Source organism: Phalacrocorax aristotelis, chromosome 1, assembly GCF_949628215.1.
Source record: "Phalacrocorax aristotelis chromosome 1, bGulAri2.1, whole genome shotgun sequence".
Lineage (NCBI taxonomy): Eukaryota > Metazoa > Chordata > Aves > Suliformes > Phalacrocoracidae > Phalacrocorax > Phalacrocorax aristotelis.
Window position 1 is genome coordinate 209,589,587 of NC_134276.1, and position 19,426 is coordinate 209,609,012.

At 38.9% G+C, this 19,426-nt stretch overlaps 1 protein-coding gene across 2 annotated transcripts in view; it reads right to left on the minus strand.

Moving 5' to 3' along the window:
* Positions 1 to 19,426, minus strand: part of SEMA3D (semaphorin 3D) — a 143,758-nt gene that overhangs the window by 25,893 nt on the left and 98,439 nt on the right. For both annotated transcript variants that reach the window (XM_075081520.1, XM_075081521.1), the window contains 3 exons: positions 10,649 to 10,763; positions 10,146 to 10,215; positions 8,721 to 8,865 (listed from right to left, as the gene is read on the minus strand). In XM_075081520.1, coding sequence (XP_074937621.1) covers positions 8,721 to 8,865; positions 10,146 to 10,215; positions 10,649 to 10,763 — 330 coding nt within the window. The remainder of the gene's footprint in view (positions 1 to 8,720; positions 8,866 to 10,145; positions 10,216 to 10,648; positions 10,764 to 19,426) is intronic.

The window sequence follows — 19,426 nt, forward strand, 5'->3', positions numbered from 1 at the left end:
AGTAAGAAAGAAGAAGAGGAAAGTCCTGTTAAAAAAAAATCGTTCCATTGAAAACATATATTGCAAGGAGTTATCCGTAGGGGTTTTATACTAGCATTTCTATAGGAACTTCACCCTCTGGCTTGCTGGGTGTGATCTCTTTCATTCTGTTTTCTGCTGTGCTTTAATGACTTCAAGTGATTGCAAGGTTACACCCTTTTGTTGGGCTGTAGTCAGCCTGGTTTTTGAAAATAACAAATTCAGTTAAATAATTTCACAAAGAAATACACACTTTTGTGTTATACAGCAAAAGAGACTGCAGAAAGGCTGTGACAAAAAAAACCCCACAACCCCGCAACAATTTAGATTTTAGACTTTGGGGTAAAAAAGTAAAGTGAACACAGGATAAATTACTCAGACAGCACAATACCTACACAGAAACCACAACACATGCACACTTGCTGCATGAGCAGTACTTCAGGAATGAACATTTCTCATTACCTATAGAACAACCAAAGTCTGTGTCTTTGCCACTTATACCAGAATCGGACCTCAAAAACCCTACTGATTTCAAAAGCATGTTTATCTTTGCAGGGTTTGAACCAAAGTTTGTTGGAGTCCATAGAAAAAACACATGCACTTCAATCACCTTTGGATCAAAATTTTGCACCAGTTTATTCTATATAGTATGAGAACAAAAATCATTTTCCACTTCCCAAACCATGCAACAACTCTCTTCCCCCTCACTGTGTACTAGAGGTTGATTTTCCCTTATATGTGCGTTTTCTGTGGTTCATGTTCTAACTCGCTACTCTCAGTCACTGTCTGCATCTTCTGGAAATTTGCTGATTGCTCACCTGTTCACAGCTCAATCCCAGAACGGTATTTCTATGTGAAAAGTGGGAGTAGCCCCATGGGTCTTAAAGATGTCCTGGATTTTTGCCAAAAATGCATCAACAGAGGAAGATGAGAGCAATGACATCACTTACTAAAAACCACTGGGATAAAACGTCTACCAATATAGGACTATAAAGTTGTTACAGGAGTCCTGAAGGCTCAAATCCTACTGTGCATGATATAGGGAAATCTTTGCCAGCTTGTGCAGCTAATTTAGTAGAAACAAGGACTAAGGGTCTGATCCAAAGATCTGCTAGAGTCAACGGGGCCTTTTCCAATTATTTCAGTGGGCTTTGGATCCCATCCTAAGACAGCATGACCACCAAGAGCAGCTGGGCAGGTGTGACCCTGTTATGTTTGGCCAAGGGAGCTATTTCCAGAAGCATCACTCACTATGGCATGATGGATGGAACAGGGGAATGAAAAATTCATGTTGGCCACCCTTTGGCAAAGTCCTCAGGCAGCTGTTTAAAGCTGTGTCCACCCATCATTGCTGAACAATTCCTGTAGGCTTGTGCTTCCTTTCGTAGCAATTAGTAGGATGTGTGATGGTAAAGGCTGCATGGCCAAGCGGGTGAGTGAAGCAGCCTTTCACCTCTGAAAATATGAGTTCACATCCTGTTGCATGTGTCATGATAATGATATCAGTGTTCTCTGCCGAGTTCACAGAGGACATTTTTTCACGTCATCAGCACCAGATGCTGTCTCAGATATGTAACATCTCCCACTGGAGACAATAAGAGATTTGCATTTATATCAAATATCACAGGAGATGATTGACAGGGTCATTTCATGTGGACTACAAAAGAATCTGGGTCCATAAAAGTTCTTATAACACTGTCACTGCTCTCTCAACATCTGCTTTTGCAGCAGGGTGGGATGCATTTCACCTGACCTAGATTCTTATCTTGGCTATGCATGAACTGCACAGAGGAGGTGCCTATCTCTGATAGAGAAGTCTAAACAACTAGCTCAGATTTGATGTCTGTCTTCTAAATAGGTGACACCAATAAAAATTAATCACATTAAATTAGTGAAATTAATACTGCTGAATAAGAATCTTGCAAGAAACTTATTCACCATATAATTTATTGTTCTGAGCTTGCCTAGGCCTTCACTGCCAGGAATGACAACTTACTACAAATATACATGTTAAGAAATGAAAAGTAAATAATAATTAAAAAAATAAACAAAAAAAAAGAGAAAAAAGAAAAACCCCAACAGGGCTGGAAGTGCTAAGGGCATCTCTATATATGCTGTATAAACTCTGTGGCACAAAACTTTTAAAGAATCAATTCCATAGTTACTTGAAGTTTTTCCAGTGCCTTCTGTGTGAGCTCGATTTGATAGTAATCACGCTGGACTAAGTCCTGATCCCAGATGATCTACAAAGATGCTTTTTATTCCCTCACCTTTTATTTGTGTAATCAGGAGGTGGTAAATTAAGGCTAATCTTTCTCAAATAAAAGCAAATACACACTAGCTTAGCAACACTGCACACATGTAAGCTTTTCTCCTTTCTTCACTTGTCTTATTAAATTTGCAGCTTAGCAGACTGCTGGATGTGTAGATCTCACGCAATACTGAGACATACAGTGTGACTGCGTTAACATTATGTGGGAACCCTGGCCAAGCTTTTCAAAAGCTGGTGCCAGAAGTTAGGCTTCTAACTAAACCTCCAATTCGCCAAAGTGCGTAGTGCATCACACCACCCAGTGAAGTCAGTAAGAGCTGCTGGAACTAACACCTATTAAAATTGTGACAATTATTTGGGAACCTAGCTATAAGGTATGTAACAAAAAAAAATCCCTTTCATTTAATGATGCATCTTTAGATCAACAGTGCTGCTGTCTACTGACAATTTTAAAACAGAATGTTGTTCCCTGTGAGCTTCAAAAGGGTTTCTATTTTAAATGTGTTGAAAATCCTAGTTTAAAAGTGACTTGTCACATTGAGCCTTAGACTCACTTAACAATGAGATATAAACACCCATAGGCTAGATACACAACAGGGACTTGATATTACTGAGTGCAGTGGGCATCTGCTTGGTGGATTTTGAAATGTCCAGGCTGAGAATTCTTCTGCATTTCACAAGGAGAACTAACAACCACACCAGCAAGTTACTCTCTTGGGAGCATCTCAAGTAGCCAGTGTAAAACATTAAGGAGTGAATTATGTCTTACACCTCTCCCATACTGGGGAACTACATGTCTTAGTTAGGGCGTCCGTCCTAGGGGAGGTGTTCCTCTGTTCCAGGTGTGTGGACCGGAGCCATCCTGGGAGCTCCTCGCTGCTTCCTTTTGAAGGTGTTTCACTTTACATGGGATAATTACCTCTCAGCCAAAAGTAGTAAGAAAGTTGCCTAGATATTAACCAGGAAGGGAGAAGACCTGTTTTCCTCAGAAATGCTCTCTATTTTTTGTTATGTGCAGTAGGAACTGAAGCACCAGACCCTCTCTCAGAAGGAAAGAATTAACCACATGGTCCTTCTCTCCCAAGCTCTCAGTGAATGAATATTTAACTAGCAAGGAGATATGGTCTTGCAGTTGGCATTCTCCTATGATGTAAAGTCTTCCAAGCTCTAAATATTTTCACTTATCACTGATCCATCAAGCAAAAAAGCAGACAAACAGAAGGACTACCTTCACCTACATCCTGAGGATTAAGAATTTGAAGAAGTCAGCAAATGAGTGAGTTTAGGAAAGCGAGAGGATGCTAAGGAATTACAGCCAGAATTACAGTGTTATTTAACTAATCACTTCCCTGTTAAAAGGGGACCTCCCACACACCCAACACATTGAACATTATGTGAGGAGTTTATAAAGAAATGCAAAGCCTGAGTCCTGAGGGGTTAAGATGTAACACTGAGGGCCGCTGTGAGCTTCCAAGACGTCCAGAAGTACTTTTAAAAATGGGATACCTATAGGTTTATGATCTTCTGTGGTTTACAGGATGGCTGAGAGATGACTCTCAGGGCATAGGCTCTTATGGGCCTTTGGAGATTCAACCATAAGCCGTCCTGAAGATGAAATTTGGGTTCCTGAGTGGCCTAAATACAATGTGGTTTCTTCTCTGTCGTCTGATGAGAGCTGCACAATATATTTTGCATTTGGACATGCCTGCAAAAAGCCTTAGTGCTTCTTTACAGGAGGGATGGATTGTTCCAGAAGGACTGGACACTCAGCAGGCAGACTTTCATGCTAACCTGGCAGCTACTCAGAGCAAGCCTGGAGAAAGGCAGGGGAGAGAGGAACGAGTCAGGTTCTACAGGAGACAAACAGCGCAAATTTTAAATTGAAACAATTTCACCCCACCACAAAAAAATATAAAAAAGAAGAAAAAAGAAAAAAAATCCCTACAAAAAAATTGATGTCTCTGTTTTTGTTTTTTAAGGTAAAGTTTGCATCCCACTGGATGTGCGAGATTTGTTCTACCCTGTTCCAGTGTTTGTGTTAAGCACTTTGTGTTGCTTCCTTATTTACAGACCTGTGTTGTCGTTAGAAAAGTCTGATATAAGGAAGCATTAATCTGAGGCTAACTGGGCTGAGACCAGCTAGGTGAGTGAACTTGGCTTTGCAGGTGGCATTTTGCAATTCTCTGCCGACCTCTGCCAGTGGGAAAGGTGACTGAGTTCATAGCATTTGGAAGGGCTGCTATGAATTGAAAGGTGATTCATGTTGGGGAAAACAGGTTGGTAAGTAAGAGGAGGTGGAGGAGGCTTTCTCAGGAAAATAAACCCATAAAATGAAACATTTCACTTAATTAAGCAGCCCCATTTACACTAGGGAGATCAAAGGAGAGAGGAATTGGAGAAGCAAAGAATGCAGTCTATCCCATACAAAATCAGGTGAAAGAGGAAGATAAGTCTAAAAATAACAAGGGAAACCTGTACAACCCAAATGTTTTATGTACACTCTTATTAAAACAGCAAAACTAACCAGATGGGAGGACAGGGGGAGGCTCTTTGGCAGACAGGATTTCTCTGTGGTTCAGCCAAGTCCCAGTAGGATAGACATCACATCTCGATCAGCCTATGGACTGGCTTAGCAGAAGAAATAAAGGAAAAGGTTTCACTGAAGAAAGGGAGAAAAAGCAATAGAGAGAGAAAAAGATGAAAAAGGTCACAGAAGAATCTGAGGGCTTGTAAGGGAACTTGTTTTAAAAATGCCCAAAGGAGCTCAGGGCCATATTCAGCTCTGTATTGGAAAAAGCTGAGACATAAAAATCTTCAAATGGACAAAACCAATGTGCTGGCCTGTTTCCTCTTGTAGCTAAGAGGTGACTTAGACTACAAGAATCTTACTTTGCTGATCCAGAGCTTTGTTTTGAACCTTTGGCAAATCAGTTAGTAAAATATCCAGATCTGTCAAACATGTTTGGTGTTGCCTTGGATGGCAGTTAGAGTCCTAGGTTCTGCAGTAGGTCAGACTAAATATTAAATCTGCATCTTTAAACACTGACATTCCTCTAAAAATCTGAGCTCAATGACATTAACTCCCCATCGATGAAATGAGGATGAATCCTTTGTATCCCATCAGAATTTCCAAATGGGCACTGTGAGCTGCCCTGATACCGCAATGGTTACAGCTGAACAGATAGGCTAGAAATGTTTTTTCCTCCCGATTCACTGAAAATATTGATCAAATCCAGTCTGTGGTTACTGAGAGGGTATTATGAAAACTCTGTTTCAGAGTACAGAACACAGTTTAAAGAAAGTCCTTGATGATTTCTTTATCAATGGAGAATTTCCTGGGTGAAACCCTAAGAGACTGGAAGAAAACTGGATTTGCTATCTGGGGACACCTGCAGACATGCAAATCCAATTTTCAAACAGCTAAAGAAGACAGAGCAAAAGCTCCCTTGGTTTTCAAATTGCCCTTTGTGCCGGGGCTGCCTGCTGGGTGTTTTTTCTGTCTCTTTTTTTTTCAGCTTCAAAATTGGAATAGATGTGAAGCCTTGCCTTGGCTCAATTTCCATTGTTTCCATTTGCTCTTTAATACTGCTGGGAGACGTTAGAGTAAAAGAGCTGTACGTTTTGCAGCACCGGTGGTGTGGAGCATGCCCGAGATTCCCCGGTCACCCCGTTCGAGGGCCTTCCAAGGACGCCAGAGGGCAGGCAGACCCCGCCGCAGCACCCGCGCCCGGGCAGGCGGGGGCTCCCGCGGCGCGGCATTGCGAAGGCATGATATCATGGTCATGTTGGGAGTTTATCTCCGGCACAAATTGCCACAGGAAGCGTTTTGTCAAAATTTCAATATCAAAGTGGTCACAGCCTCTATAGTGAACAGCTTTATTTACTTAGGAGATAAAGGCAGCTGAGCAGAAAGTTAAATTAGGGTAAGCAGTCTCCTGCTTCTGTATAAATGCTGAAAGGAAGTCAATGCCTCTCTCAAAGCCAAACATCAAAGGAAACGCATTTCCTAGTATAGCCATTTTTAGACTTCACCAGTAACTTAAAATATAAGAAATATAAAATCAGGGCAGTGCTGGCTATGCTAACTGTAGGCAACACTTAGGTAGAGCTTAAATTTAAAAAATGCTCTAAAAACTTTAAAAGGGACAGATTATCCCTCTTTGGCTTCGTTCTGACCATTCCTGAACCACCCCATTGCTGGCAAGAAATGATGAAATTAATCTTTAAGGAAGAGCATTTCAGCATTCCCACCGCAGTGTTCTGCAGGGGTGTAGCATGCTGCTGCTTTTCCTTGCCTTTGAGCACTGTGCTCTTTTTTCAGATCCCAGCCTAAATCTGTTCATATCCAGAGGCTTGGCATAGCCCAATATAAGATGAGAGCATGGCATGGATCTACTTATTTCAATATCCTATATTAAACTGAGCCTGAAGTATGTTGAAGTCTGAGAGTATCCCAAGTCACTAAGACAAAAGATAAATAACTATGCAGCAATACATTTACCTTATCTACATAGCAAATATTACAGATATTTTTCTTCTGAGAGCTTTCTTCAGTAAAATCCACTTCCCATTTCAGTCTTTGGTCAAAATCCTACAGAAATCCACTGGGTATGAAGGTCCTAAGGATTTTTATGAGACCATTTTCTCACAGCTGTTATCAGGTGCTTAAAGGAAGCAGTTGGAGAGTTAAGGGGCGGCTTACGGAAAATATCTGTTTATCTTTAATCTTTCCAACTTTTAAAATACTTGCAAGCACGGATATTCAAATCAATGATAAAGATCAGCATTGACATGCTTCAGCATGACATGTTTCCTTCCTTGTGAATCCCAGCTCAACCATGTGATGGCTAATACACTCAAAAATGCAATGAGCTTATGACCCGTCTATCTGTGCAGAGTGTTCATCCTTATGGGGCACTCTGAGTTTTTAACAGAGTTATTTTAATCTCTTTAGATGCCATGGGACCAGCTATTGTTCTCACTGGCACCATTTTTGTACTTAAAACTAAATTAATCTGCACTTCTTAACCAGTAATGGAGCTGCACACACTTAAGAAAAAAAAAAAAAGTAATCCTCTTTTCTGGGGGCACACGATATTCTGCATGAGAGGGATGCGCAAGCCTACAGTGTCTAAATTGTCTAAATTAGGAGCGTATTTGCTCCAGCAGCGCAGATTCTAGGCAGGCCAAATCAGTCTCTGGAGCTGCCTTACTCTTTATAGAGAGAGCTGCCCTTTGCGACTCGCCTGCGGTTGAGAAGAGAGGATCAGAGCTCAGGGCCTGACCTGCTGAAGCCTGGGACCACCGAGTGTAGCAAACAGCATGGGCTTGGACTGTGCAGTTGGGTCCATTGGAAGGTGATGAAGAAAACACAGGGATGCAAGAAAATGTGTGAAAAGAAGAGCTAAACAAGCTACATAATCTGGCTCAAAGCAAAGGTTACACTAGTGCTTGATGTCAGAGAAATAGTGCAGAAACATCCAGATGGCTCCTAGGCAAGGTACCAGCTGCAGCCCAACCTCAGTAGCTCAGTGCTTGGCTGGATTTACGCAGCTGCCTCGTACTGGTTCACTGAATACCTGACCAAGATATTGTAAAGCTATCCTGGGTAATGGCTATCTTACTCTTAAATCATTGCTTTTTTATATTCTATGTACCAAGAGTTGTTGAAAGTTGTGATGACTTTTTTGAAGTAGATGCATTTTTTGGAAATATTTTCTTCCTCAGCTGTAATGTAGGTCCATGCTTGCACAAATTTAATACCAAGACAGAAATGGAGAAAGAACTATTTAATAAGCCTCAAAATTTTCCTTTTTGTTTTGGCCCAGCTGTTACATCTGAAGTCTAAGAAACTGGGATTTAGAAGTGTTTCCAGATATTAAACTTATCTTTGTTTCCTATCACTTACCTTTCATCACATAAAATCTCCAGCAATTAACTCCCTTACTTTACTTCAAAACACAAACATGCACAAACACATATAATAGAATTAATGACCATATCTCAAGGAAAAGGATTTTAACAGACACAAAGAAAAAATAAATAGAAGACTTCAGATAAAATACCTCATCACAACTTAATACTCCATAAAGAAATGCCTTTGGCCTTTTATGAATTGTTGATGCCTTAGAGGTGATCCCAACAGATAGAAATACAGCTGTACAGTAGGAGACCACAGTATGAGAGAGACAATCAGGAAACAGACAGTCTGGACACAATGTTATCTCAGAGACATGGAAAAATGTATATTTTTATATATAAACGTATAAAGGGTAGGTAGATGTCTGACTTGTCAACACAAGGGAAAGGGTTGAGAGGATAATTTGAAACATCCTGAGTGGAAAATATAAATTACCAATCTGGGGGGTGGTGTGTGAAGTGTGATTGGTTTCGAGTAAAAATAGAAGCATGTAATTAAGGAGGCACTTACTGTACCAGGCCTGGGATACGGGATACGACCTTCATATTGCACCCACCGATGATCCGCACTCTCTTTGTGAGCATAAGGGCCATTGAAAACAGCTCTGATATCTGCCATGCTGTACACACAAACTGCGGAGCCCTTGAAGACAGAGCTGAAAACAGAAGCCAGACTGAAATGTATACTGTAAACACATCTTCAGTGCATGCCTCATCCAGTGAATTAATTAATTACACACAGTCTGATGGGGTTTGGATCAATCCTACACCTGAGAGTTGATATAAGTGGTGCTAAACAACAGACAATGTGGACAGGTCTGATAACCACAGGTATTTAATATCACTGTCATTACAGTTTAAATCTTTGCTTGATTGAAACCTGGACTTAGCCTTTGGGACCACTTGATAGACTGACATTTTTTCTAGTGGCTGACAGGTTCTAGCTATCATTTATTAGCTATTATGATTGGAATTTTCTGCACATGAAGGACATTCCTTTACATTGTGTTCACATCTGGAAGTCTGTATATTAGTGATATTACCAATGATGTGTCTGACAATTACAAGTTGCACTGGACAGACAATAAAAAGATAAATAAACATTTATTTCTTTTTCTGTGTCTTTTTCCTTTTTTGTATATATTTTTCTCAAAAAAACCTCAAACAGTTCAGTTTTCTGAAGAACAATATGCCATGTTGTTGAGTGGCATGTACATTTAGTTGTTTCATACGTCCTTTCATTCACTGTGCAACATTTCATTCAATTTTAAATATTTGATGTGGTTATGTATTCCATGGAGCCACTGTAGTGGCTACTTCTGGGTTAAGGAGTGCCTTGGCAACTTTTCATTATACTCATACTGTTCAGTGTTTAGCTAGTCCTTATTATTTGCACTTAATTCAAAGGTTCTAGAGACAAAAGAAAGAATTATTTATTTCCTTTCTGAGAATTCTATATAGAGCACCTCACTATTGCAGCAGAGACATTCATCAATCAATTAATCTATTCCCATGAGATAAAGATGGGTTATTCTTCCATCAACTCCTGCCATAAAAACACTAAAATATCACTTTAGAGAATAGTGGGTTTTGTCAAGCTGATGTCAAGTTGTCACTTTCAGAAATAATGCTTTACAACAGTGATTTGTCTTAAATAGTAACTACTGGTTGCTCAATGAATATGACTGAAATTTGTAAATGTAACTAGATGAGGTTCAAATGAACTAACATGCTTTTAATTGCCAAATTTTCATTATTTTTTACTATCATTCTCAAAAGTCAGGCACACAAAGATTTAGGGACATAACAGTCCCAATATTGCAAGCCTTATTCAAGCAGTCTCTCACTGCTCACCCTAATAACAGGAGGGTTTGTTAAGAGGCCTGACTAAGATCTTCCGCATTTGCTTCCAGAGGCAAATGATCCTAACGCATACCTTGTTGTAGTGAAGACTCCATATACAAGCGGATTTCTCTCATCTCTTGTAGAAAGCAAGAATATATCTTCTGCAATGGGAAAAATGTTTGTTGTTTGTTGTTTTTTTTTTTAATCAAACATCCATTGAACATTTCTGCATTTACCATTTACAATTTGGAGATTTGTAAATGTATCACAAAGCTTTATTTTTGTCTGAATTTTAATTTCTGCCATGTGAGTTTGTGTTAATATTCTGAAGTTTGTCCACTTGCAGATAGTCTGGTTTTTATCCAGAATCAGCTTTTCACTTTCCAGCTTTTGGAGTGAAAGTGAAAAAGCCCATATTTCTGACCAGACTAATTCCAGTGATAGTTAGGGACATCTGAAAAAAGACAGAGATATTGCCACCACTGTTTGGAAAATTAATTAAATCAGAACAAGACATAGTACTTCTACTGTGAAAGAAAAAATACCCCGGCAAAACTGATGCCGGAATAAACCATTAAAGATAGCTCCACTTACGCAGCTCATCAAAGTGTGTGTCTGCTCCTTCAGGACCAGGTATCGCGCACACAAGCCTGGCTTTCAGAAAAGTAGTCCACTTGTTTATCAGGCTCCTTTGACCTCCCATATCATTCTAATAAAAATAAAGTGAAACAACTTAAATATTAAACAGATAAGAAGCTTTTGAATGTATGATATTTGATGGAAGCACAGTATTGACTGAACTTCTTCAGTCTTACTCCACAGTTTGATTTTACCACAATTATGACAAATAAAAAGCCTTTTTTTTTTTTTTTTTTAAGAAAAGTGCAGGACAGCCTTTTCATTAGTAGCTCCAGTCACTTCTCAGCTCAGAGAGTGAGCAACTAAAATTTCCTAATTATTCCCAAATCTTACCAGGTCTACAGCTAGAATGCTGTGAAACATATATTTTATGATTTCTTGTTCCCTGTGATGTTAATTTTTTGCAATCAGTTGTTCTTCAAGAATTCTTTACAAACACAATAATAATATAGAACATTTTGGATAGATTTCTCAAAAAATAAAAACTATATTCATCAGCGGTTCTGGTGATGTAAATACTGTGCTGTTTGTTTTGTGCACATAGGACAGAGAGATATGTATTCCAGGGAAAAGCAGTCATATAATTTTAATAATCATTGCTATGGAAATATCAGTCTATCCTCTACAAACGGGATCTTTTTTTCATTTATTTTACTATGGGTTTCCAAGATATGACTATACTTGCTCTAATTTTCTTTAGTCATTGGAGAAAGAAAAAAAATCCATGAAAGGTCACTTGAAATGTGAATTATCCTTCTGGAGGGTAGGTCTCCTTCTACTGACTAGGATTCTATGATCCTACATGCTTCAGTTAAGTAGGTGGAAGGAAGACGGGATACAATAATTACATCTAATTTTATTTAAGAAATTAAGAAATTTCTAAAATATTTGGGGATTTTCAAAAATGTTCCTTTGAAGGAAATGAAATACCATAGCAGAATTGTTTCAAAATATTGATGATTATGAGAAGGAATGTGGCAAAACCAAGAATAAAAGATTTTCAGTAAAGAAAAAAAGAAATAGCGTACGGGGAGGCTGGATCTTAAAGAAGTTTTGCATTTTAAGAAGCTGGAACTAGCAGTTTGCTTAGGAGCTTTCCTCTTTCCATTGAGTATATGAAAAAAAAAAAAATGAATTAAATTTATCTGTACCCTTTGGCCCCAAATAAAAGATATATTTAGGTTCCACAATGTTATTTAGGCCCCAATTTTTTCATATTGAAAAATGTAAGGGCAATGATATTCCAGCAGGAACCAAGAATTCAAACACTTAAGAGAAATGTTATCACCAAGAGTAGTCTCCCAGCTATAGGTTCTGAATTACCCCATGAAGGTGCCTGCTTCTTTTCACTTACAAACTCTGAAGCCTAGGGTTTCTCTGCTGTAAATTTAAGCATCACATTTTTTTTTTTTATAATTGGCTTAGGAACTCTGAAGGTGTAGAACCAACCAGTAGGAAACACTGAGTAATGGGAATTACGTGGTATTTCCATGGATTGCATTTGGCCTTTCAAGGCTATATCATTAATATTACAGGCATTCAGAAAGGTGGTTTTAAGTGCTGAAATTCACTACACAAGGAGTAACACTTCTCTGGTAATGCACTCTAACTGTTTTGCCTTTTCATGTACTTGCTACTTTTAAATAGGTTAGCTCATTTAGAAATGATTCTTGTTAATCTATCGTCTCTGGAACTCCTTTCTTAAAAGAATTGCTACCTCCTCTCCTGATTTCCTGACGTCCTGCCAAACCTGAAGCTTTGCATCTAGCCAGCAGATTTATTACAAAGGTGTCAAAATTAGCAGCCTGAAGCCAATAGGAAAAAGAAGCTCTACATGTGTGTGTTCTGTTCAAAGGCACAGCAGATAAACTTCGTGGTGTAATTAAAACCAAACAATTACAAAGATGCAACAAAGATTCTTGAAAAGCAAGAAATGTTAAGCTTTTCCTTCCTCTGGCAATTTAGATTAGCTAAGCAATTCTCGTGTTGCAGGGCTTCCACTTTGATTTCTGGGGGATGCAGTGCAGCATCACAGGACTCTCAGATGTCTGTAACTGCCTGGTTAGGATTAAAAAGCAGGGAGGAAGCAAGATGTGATGGAAATGGAAAGAATCACCCTTGTCTAGCTTCTGCTCCTGTCATTGCAAGTGTTCAGCTTCTACAAGAGACGGGAAAATACATACTTGTGTTTTACCACCTTTAAGCTGTGATCCAACATGGCATTTTCACAAATGCTTATTTTAAATGGATCAGTAGTTCCACTGAGTTCCTAAAAAGGAGTGTGAACCAAATACTGTGCTCAAAGGAAGCAGTCTTAGCAAGCGCTATGAGCGTTAAAGTATAAGATTCCACTGGATTTAAGACATATCCGTATTTCCTCACTCTCAAGCCAAGACATAGTGTTAACCATGTTACTTGAATTTAAGAGACGTTAGAACAGATATTCACTAGGTGTGCCTTACATATCCAAAAGTTGCCAGTAACACTGTACAGTTTATAAAGAAGCAAGGGAAATTCAATGACCAGCCAGCACTCCATGATCTACCAAGTCCTTATGAAGCCAGAGAGTAAAAAAGTTATGGTGCAGAAATGGGGAGACTGAAAAGGCCTTTCACTGATTTAGACAGCTGTACATATAATACGCTGCCGTATCCTCCAACATGCCTCTTCCCAGTGCCATGGCTGAATGAAACAAAATGTACATTTTATTAGGAGTATTTTTTGTTTGTATTTTTGGGGTTTTTTTTAATGGTTTCTTACTTTCATTAGCAGCCATATAATACTCTTCAACATTTTATGTCATCTCTGAATAAGGCAGCGTCTTTGCTTTCCTAGTATGTGCCCAGGATTCACTGACTGAGAAAGTGCAAGAATTGACAAAGGCCATGGCAGTTTCATCTACAGGTAGAATTAGCTCAGCTCAGACCAAGGAGGTTCAAAAACTATTAATAGTATAAGGATATCTTTGCTCCTGGACTCTGAAGTAGTAACTGTCTTATTAGGGTCTGGAAATCTTAAATTTTTTCAGAAAGTGCACCCCTTCCTTCCTAACACTAATTTTTGGTGCATATTTAGTCAATCTTTGACACGTCTTGAGACTTCAGGTGCTGGAGAACACGCAATTATTCTCCTTTCCTTCAGACCACGTTGGCATGAACTCCTTAGCTTTGCATCATATCTGCCTACCCTGTGGCAGATTCCTTGGACTGTTATAGTTCATGATTATTGGCCTCTGAGAGGTTGGACAAAGGACATATTGGCCCAAAATCTTTTTGAGACTGGGTTGGTACAAAAGAAGACTGGAAATAATTATTTAATAATACCAGTTTGTAATGAATCACTAATGTGCTCAAACGCTGTGTGTAGTGTGACATTGATATAGCAAGGTGTACAGGCTGGGTAGTCAGTGGACAAATAAAAATGGATAAAAGAGAGAAAAACCACCAAAGCAGAGGCAAGTCAGCGCATAGGTGAACAGAAATAAGGATTTAACACAGAATTACAGAATCCTAAGAAAAGTGCCGGACTGATTTACACCAAGCAAGGTTTTGCCTCAACCCTGCTGGAAGTGTGTGGTAAGATGGATGTATTGAAATTATTTTAGTCAACAGATACTGAAGACAAAAAATGTTAAATATCTCAGGGAGATAAGACAAGAAGACAAGATAAATTTAAATGCTGAGAGAAGGGGAAGGCAGCACAAGCAAGCTTTTCATTCCAAAAATACGGCTAATCTACTTGTAACAGACAAGCAGCCACGAGTATCTGAATTCTTATTTCCCAAACTATCACTTCTAAGCGCACTGGATTAACAGTGTTTACTATAAACTTTGTGACGGTACAGATGAAAGCACTTAGGGCTGCAGATTTCTTTCTGAATATAAATAAAGTTTTAGTTAGCACTTACTGCTTCATAATCTCACAGACTGTAACAGACACCAACACTACTGCCTGAAATACCTTCTTTTTAACAGAAAGAAGTGCTGTAAAATCTTGGTTACTTGTGTTTGCCTGAGTTAGAAATTTAGATAATTGCCAACTAGAAGGAGGGCGGTTCAGACTGTCACCTGTTGAGGAAATATTAGCAAAAAATATTACAAAAATTTAAACACAAAAATTATCTGATAAATGGGGAAGTAATCCAATATGATTTTAATAAATCAGACAGACTTTTGTTCTACAGAAATCCTAACATTTCAACCCTTTTCAATGAGGCAGTTCTAAAAAGTAATTTGTTGGAGTGAGAAATGAGGTTTCTACCAAACTACATTAAGAATTCAAATATCTGATGTACAACTTCAGTGATCACAGGTACGTGTATGACTTTCTGACATCCAGGAAGAATGTTGTTTAAATGTAAAATTTTTGAAGTAAATTGAGGTCATACAGTATGCCTTTCTTGGGAAACTTCCATGGAAATATCAGTTTTTCTCATCTGCAATTTTTGTGTAACAGAGCAAAACAACAGGTTTTTCAAACCCTTTAGTTAAAGATAAGTTTAGAATGAAAATAGAAACCATCAAAAAAATATTGCTTTGTGAACAAGTGATTTAAAAATTAACTTATATTAAAGACTTTCTCTTGTATCTATTTTCTATTCTATTGTATCATATATTGTATAAATATAGCTTCATGAAAATGCACAAATGTTAGTCTTGGAATCCAGTAGGCAGGAAAACAGATGGCAACAAAGCCAAAGAACATCTGCATCTTTGGGGTCTTAAATCTCTTATTTGTTTGTAAGTAACAGTGACAAATTGAACATTAGAACAAAAAGTGCAGTTTTCAGAGAATCAATCAACATCAAAGATGTCAAACACTGTGATTCATAAAACTTTAAAGACAGTAATTATCCTGAACAACCTCTTAAATAAAAAAAAAAAAAAAGAGAAGAAAAAAAGACAATGAGTGGAATTTCGAGAAGCAGGTTATTAATTAGAGCCAGTGGCAAGATGTGCAGAAGGACCATCCAAAATGAATTCTGGCCTGAATAAAAGGAAATGCTGGAGAACAGAGGGGAAAAGTGCTGAAACTGAAAAAGGCCCTGGAGCCCTTCTCTCATGTGAAGCCTAGCTACATTACAAAGCCACCAGAAACTAATGGCATCCCCAGCAGAAAAGCTTTACATTATGGGAAAAAAAAAAAAAAAACTTCTAGCAGACTTTATAAATGGAGAAACAGCCAATAACCTGCTTTGGACTTCTGTTTCCAAATTTATAGTTCTTTTTTTTAAATTATTTCATCTTACTTTGCATATTCTGGCCTTGCCCAGCTCTGTTAGGTACTGACCTAACACAGGGAAGTAAGATTTCCTGCTTTAGGAATTCAGATTCAATTTTTTTGTCCAAACCATACTGATGTCAGATGAAAGATTCCTCCCATGATTTCAGCAGGCTATGGGTCAGATCCAAAAATATTAAACACATGAAGTGTGACTTAAGGCAGAATAAAAATACACTTTCAATACAAACCAAAGAGGCACATGCAATTTGACTGCTCTGCTATGGATACCGTGAGCAAAGTCAGTTCACCTCTGTGTCTGCAGTGCCCACCTGACAGTGGGAGCGGTCACTCGGTTTAGTAATCCTGCTGTTTCAATGACATTACAGAACCTTTCATGGGGAAATCTTCTCATTATAGGATTGCATACTGCTTCACATAAGATGGCACCAACTCCTCTGGATACTGCGGATATTGCTAGCATCTACTACGTCCGCTGCTTGAGCTAGCTGATCCAAAGATGAGGATTTGAGTAGGACTCAGCCTCGTGTACCACGTGCTCACTCACAGCAATGTCTCTTATCAAGTCTATCCTGGCAGAATGATGCAATTCTTCAGCCTATGGACTGTGCCTTGCAAGGGCTCTGCCACTGCAGTAGCTTTTGCACATAATTAAACAGAACTAAAGGTACAAACACTCCCAGACCCCTCATGGGAACTGCACAGAGTTGCACTTCACCTCAACAAGAAAACCTGGAATTAACTTGGCCCTCCTGATTTCCAGGGTGATGCATCAGCCTGTTATCTCTATAGTGTTCCTCAGACCATCAGAGTGCAGGCTGCATGCCCTTTATCTCCTCCAAAAGTATAACCAGAAGTTCCTCTAGATTTGTGTGGCTTGGACATTAAGCTTTCCCCTAGGCAAACCTGCTTTCAGAGAATAATTCTACAATCATTTTTCACATGTTTCTTGAGAGCTCAGTGCTGTCACAACTTGAAATAGAAAACTCATAGCCTAGGGTGCAGATGTGCAAAACCCCAGGCTATTTTTTGGACCCCAGGACTTGCATTTCTGAACACATTTCTGGAATCATGGTCCATCACAGTCCAGAGTCTAAAGCACAGTTTGTCCTGGCTTCCTGCTTATTTTCCCTATCTTGAGACAGCCATTGTATCAGGCACTAAGACTAAAGGGTCTTAATCATCAGTGCAATATATTTACTGATCTCATAACCTGTCACTGCTCTCTACTGGCTGGCTTAATTCCCTTAGTGTAAACCACAGTGCTTGTTGCAAAAGGAATTGGAGAGGTTAAGTAGTATCTTCTCAGACTAAGATTATAGGATGCGGATCAAATAATTCATTGAGTTCTCTGCACATCCAAAGTTGATTGCACAGCCAGGGTCAAATATAGATGTAAAAACCAAAACAAACAGAAAAGCTAAACATTTGTCTCAACCCATGCCCTTGCCTAATCTAGACAGCAGGATAAAGCAGGAGGGGCACACATCTCTATAGTCAGCGGCATGCAGGAGCGCCGTTGCTAGTGCTGAGCCTGCTTTTGGCTTCCTTGGCTGAAATGAATAAATGCCCAGCAGGACTGAACCAGGGAAGCCTTTGGCATAAAACCAGAATGAAGCTCAAGTAGCTGAATGTATGGCAAGATGAACCATTCCCCTGACTACACACCCCATGTCATTGGAAAGCTGACATGATACCTATGGGTAAGGATGCCACTCTGGGCATTCACATATTTCTAGGCATTAAAACAATGGGAGAGAGACTTTCCCCTTTCAGTATCGCAGCTGAAAACCATAGCAAAAGCTACAAGGCTGTAGGCCACATCTACTGAGGAAATGCCCTACGTCCGAACTACGAGCAATAGAAACAGTGGTTTAGTTTTGAGTTCCTGCTCCTCAAGCAGATTTCTTGTAACTTCATTCAGAATGGCAATGTGCTCACATTAAGCATGCATGACTGTTTGGTTCACTATGGAAAACATTTTTATTTTGGATTTAAACATCACACCCAGAGGTTTCTACTGAATTATCTTTGGATGGGATCCAAACCAGAAAACCTAACTGTACAGCAAAGAAAAAATTTTGGACTGTTACTAAGTATACCATGAAAAAAGAAAAAAAAAGCCAGAAACTAACAGGCTCAGGTAAAGAGAGGGAGATAACAACAGTAACTCTGAATGAGGTTTGGAACAAATTAAATAGTAAAATTAAGCTTATAAGTGATATTTTACCATTTTACCACAAGGCCATTCAGCAGTTCTGCTAAGGTTACCTCCAACAGGTTTGCTAGTGTTAAGAACATTCCCCAAAACTGTTTAAAGGCTGCCACAAAGTAGGTGTGCTGTACTATATCCGTCATTAGGCTGTTCACTCCAGCTTCAATGGAAGTTTGAAGTGAGTAAAGGGTGATGGCTGAACTAATAAAAAATGTTAAGGAATTCTCAGGAAGATCTACCTTAAATATGGAGTAGAATCTGTCTGTGGTTTATTCCAGAGTGTTTGACTTGCCTTTACCTATCTCTTACCTGAACTTTCATATATACTTAATATAAATTATATTATATAAATATATTAAAAGGTTATAAAAAGACAGAGAAATAAATCAACAAAACCTTCAGGTTATGAAATGTAGCATTCTGGATCATGAAGCTACACGCATGTCAAATGACTAGGTGGATCATGCAATTAATGTCAAATAAGAGACCTGAATTTACACAGTTTGAATGCATTGAGAGTATTTTGGAAGTGAAGCAGTGTAAGATGCAGCATAGGGATAGGCTGTGGTTTTTTCTGAACAAATAGGCCTGAATTTGCCATTCAGAATTTCACATCTTTATTTAAATAAGAACACCTTGAATTTCACATTCCAGGGACCCAGTAGGGCAAAGCTCCCTTTATAATCAGTAGAAAATGTGTCCTTCAGAGAGTGATTTGGGTTGAAGATGGAAGGAGTCTTCCTCTAAAAAATAGCCCTCTGCCTCTACTGATCGATGTGAAATCCTGACAATTGCTTTCCTAGCTTGGATACATCCAAGTGCCTAAGGTCACTTATGTGGGACAGTGTGACCTCAGTATTCACGAGCACAGGTTGAGAGCTGGAAAAGCACGAGACTGAAAAACAAGGGTAGGTCAACATCTTATAGAGTCCTTCAGGATTTAGCATCGTGAAACATCTACATTTACAACAATGTACTCGATCAACAACAGCAAAGCCTGAAATGCAAACTGCAGCACATTTTCCTGTTAAATGTACCAACAGACAAAAAACCAGGAAGCTAATTTAATCACATGAGAAAATTTCTAAAATCACTAAGTCTTCATGTGCTACTCTTAGAGATATTTGAACATCTGAATAAAAGCACTCTGAAGTCAAAAACTTTGGATTAAACATAGGAACTCCGATTAACTCTGCGGGCTTCCCGCTTCCAAGCTGGTGGGTAGCTGTCAATGTCTTCTGCAATGAGTATCTCTAGCAGCTAGGATGATTTCCAGA